The 3942-nt window shown below is 41.9% G+C and overlaps 1 protein-coding gene across 2 annotated transcripts; it reads left to right on the forward strand.

Moving 5' to 3' along the window:
* Positions 1–394: 394 nt before the first annotated feature.
* On the forward strand, positions 395–1606 carry LOC148096044 (macrophage mannose receptor 1-like). 2 transcript variants are annotated; one of them, XM_087836687.1, is made up of 3 exons: positions 395–671; positions 1047–1333; positions 1418–1606. In XM_087836687.1, the coding sequence occupies exons 1-3, from the start codon at positions 395–397 to the stop codon at positions 1604–1606; spliced, it is 753 nt and encodes a 250-aa protein (XP_087692813.1). The 2 variants fall into 2 exon arrangements, with proteins under 2 accessions (XP_087692813.1, XP_087692814.1); XM_087836688.1 differs by having other exon boundaries at positions 395–665.
* The last annotated feature ends 2336 nt before the right edge of the window (positions 1607–3942 follow it).

Here is a 3942-nt window from a genome sequence, read left to right on the forward strand (position 1 = left end):
AGACACTGAACACAGTGTATGATCCCCCAAAGAAGAACAAAAAACAAAAGTTATCTCACTATTCAGTTTGCTCTCACTCGCACTCTTATTTTGTAAATGTCATTACAACAATTCATTTAAATTAGTATTTCTATTGTTTTGTGTTCTTTTCTTTTTAAATAATAGGACATTTCACTTGAAATTTGAAATGTTTTATTAATTTCTTTAAACACACAAGCACCTATATCTGTGCAATTTACTCTAGTTGTGTTTAATGAAGAGTTTATTGTTCCCAACATTTATCAGTAGAGCGTTATGTGGACACAGCAGACGCTGCTCTTCCTCACTATAAAATTTTTGCTCTGTGTCCTGTCTGTGCAGGCTTTTTGTCCACTTTTCTCCTGTTAAAAACACAATGACGAAGCACGTTGCCCTCCTGCTCATTCTTTTCCCCGTGTGTGGACATCTGCTGGACATCAAGTTTTATAATGGCCCTCACAAGTATACCTGGGCAGATGCACTGGAATACTGCAGGAAGAACCACACTGACTTGGTCCGAGTGAGAACTGCAGAAGAGAATAAAGCTCTACAGGACTCTGGATGGATCGGTTTGTCCCGGGAGGATGAAACAAGTCCATGGAAATGGTCCAGAGGAGACAAAATAGCCATCTTAAAACAATGGGATGGTGATGGTAAATTTTCATACTATGTTTCTTACTCCTTAGATGTTACAAGATCAAACTCACTGGTAATTATACCAAACTTATTTGCATTGTGACCTGAAATCAGTTTGAGACATTTTGAGCATTCAACAATTTGACTGGTGAGAAAGGATCAGATTTACAGTGTGGAGCAGTGTTTTCCACCACAGTGTTGACTGTAATGAGTTTCATGATGTCCCAAACCAACTGTTTCAGCTGCAACTTAAGCAAGGAGGGTTTGTTAGACACATAAACACTGTACTGGTAAAATGATTTGAAACTGAATCTAGATAAAAAAAAAAAATAGACCTTTAAAACATGTCTGAAATCCATCCCAGTCTTTTTTGTCTATTCGACTTCTTGCAGGACCAAAAAAGAATGAAAACTGTGTGAAAAGAAAAAGCAACGGAAAATGGGAAAGCAAGAAGTGTGATGAAAAACATGCTTTCCTATGTTATGAGGCAACGCTGATTCTGGTGAAGGAGAATAAAACATGGGAGGAGGCATTAGAACACTGCAGGTCTCTGGATGGAGTGGTCACAGAAGATCCAGCCTCTTCATACAGGAACCACGGCTATGACCTGGCCTCCCTGATCACTCTGGATGACTACACCACTGCACGAGAGACCGCAAAAGAGGCTACCACTGATGAGGTTGGGCAGTTTTCTGCATGCATTTGTGTTGGTGAGAGAGTCGTAACTGTACTGACTGTAATTTTGTTTGTTTACTGTTGGCAGGTGTGGACAGGCCTGTGTAACCTGGCTGGTGAGTGGCTGTGGGTGGATGGAGAAGAAATGCAATTTCAGGATATCCCAAAATGCCCAACCGAGGGCCTCTGTGGCGTCCTCGAGAAGAACGGTAGTTCACCCTACGGCATAAGAAACTGCCAGCAGAAGAGGAACTTTCTCTGTTCCAAAATGAATTAAGTACTGTACTTAAGTAAAAATTTGATATATCTATACTTTTCCATCTTATGACACTTAGATACATGTGTGTCAAAGTAAACAGGAGAAATAATCCAAAGCAGACTCCACAGACAGGGTTAAACAAAAAATGAACCGTTATTCAGGTTTATGAGTGAGTCCAAAATTAGAAATTCCAAGAAGAATGGGAACCTGACAAACACTTTACACTACCAGTTAAAAGTTTTTGAGTTAGAATAATCGTACCTTCATTCATGATGTATGTTACAAAGATATCAGTTAATATAGTCAGTACATTGAAAAGGTGAGAAATAGTGATGGAAATGTTTTCATACTGTTAGATTATACGATGACGATAGATTAATGTAAACCAGAAAAATCATAACGTCTTGTTATTTGTGTTATTTTCCTAATGTAGTTGTGTGACATGTCAAGTAAATACTGGACTATACATAATTTAAAAGTTGTCTCAAGTCAATAAAGATATTAAATAAAGATTAATGTGCAGTTAAGCAGTTATTTTTGTCTTTACGAGCAATGGTGAGGGAACCATATGGTAACTTTCACTGCTATGAGGCTTTTTTTACATCCTAAAACAGGCCGTCTTGTATTCCTTTTGAAAAGAATGTTTTACAGAAATCGAGAAGTACACTCTAACTACGTACATAGGAATTTGTTATGAAACGGCTGTGTGCAGGCAGGAGTGGTAGTAGGAGGATCCAATGTGCAGACACTCAGAGGCAGAACGTGAACTCAAAAGGGTAACAAAACTAGGAATACAAAATACACTTAGGCAGACAGCTAGATAACGGTAGATCACAACACAGACAAACTAAACACAGGGCTTAAATACACAAAGGGTGCAATCAGGGAATGGGCAACAGGAGGGAAACACAGCTGGGGCAAATCAGGCCTAACGAGACAAAGGAAGCACAACCAGATTCATTTACATGAGACATGGACTTTCAAAGTAAAACAGGAAACATAACACAGACTGAACTGACAGACACAGACTCACAGGCAGGTACTACAGAGGGAACAGAGACGTTGGACCAGGGCAGACACAGACACGGAGATATAGCCGACATGGGATACAGCAACTAAGGATAACACAGAGACATAAACCAAAAGACAGAACTCTAACAAAGAAACCATAGACTAGAAATGATAAATAATATAATAAACTCAAAAACCCTGGGTCAACGACCCAGGCACCCTAACAGTACCTCTGTACACCCTAACAGTAAAGGGCTGGCTCCCAGACAGCCCAAACCTGAACAGCAAAACAAAAAACAACCCAACCAGGGTGGGCGGTGGGGGAAACAGGATGGAGGGCTCGCAACAGAAAACAAAAGCAGGACACAGGAAACACCAGAGCCCAAGAAAGCAGCCCAAACACAGTTCAGTTTAGGTGGCCGACCATACGGAAGGCAGTGGCAGCGACGCGGAAATAGTTCAGGGGGCCGACCGTGTGCACGGCAATGGTGACCAAGGTGACGGGGATCCGGAGGCTGGCCAGGAAAACAGTTCAGAAAAAGTTCATGGGGCCGGCCCGGAGGCTGACGGCACAACAGTCCAAATCCGGGCGGTTCAGGGGGCCGGCCCGAAGATCGACAGCACAAAAGTCCAAAAAACAGTCCTGGAGGCCGACCGCATGGAAGGCAACAGCGGCGGCTGCGACTAAGTAGGGCCGGAGGCCGGCCGCGACAACGGCGATGTCCAGCCAACGGCCTGGAAGGTGGCCGGACAGGGCGTGGACGTGCAGGCCGGACTATTCAGGTAAGCTTTAAACTGAGCCCTGAGTCCCCTCCAGGGGCAAGGGTTCTGACCACCACCACACACTCACACACACACATTAAGGATTGTCCATTGACTTAAAACTGTTGTCGGAACCATACTGAATTTCACCAGAGAAACACACACATATGAAGAAAGACAGAGTATGCATAGTATGCAAACGGCTACCAAACAGCCATCATAATATGTCATACAATGAGAACAGGACAAATCAACAATTGACAATGACTAATTAATATTAAAATCTGTAACATAATGTATTGTTTGGAGTTTAATCTGTTATTGTTACTATTTTTACCATTTCTTCTTCGAGCAACTGTAACCCACATAATTTCCTTAGGGATTAATTAAGTATTCTGATTCTGATTGTTTCAGGATGACCTGCCATTATCCAATGACACATCTGCTTACCTGTATCTTTTGCTCGTTTCTCCTCCTCTTCTTTTCTATTTTTTCTAAACTGAGCACCTGATGGCTTTCAACTTTTCTTGTCCATCTTACATTGGTTTTAATTTTGCACTCCAGTATGAACACAAATCCCC

The sequence above is a fragment of the Neolamprologus brichardi genome, chromosome 23 (assembly GCF_056152115.1).
Source record: "Neolamprologus brichardi isolate AB-2024 chromosome 23, ASM5615211v1, whole genome shotgun sequence".
Lineage (NCBI taxonomy): Eukaryota > Metazoa > Chordata > Actinopteri > Cichliformes > Cichlidae > Neolamprologus > Neolamprologus brichardi.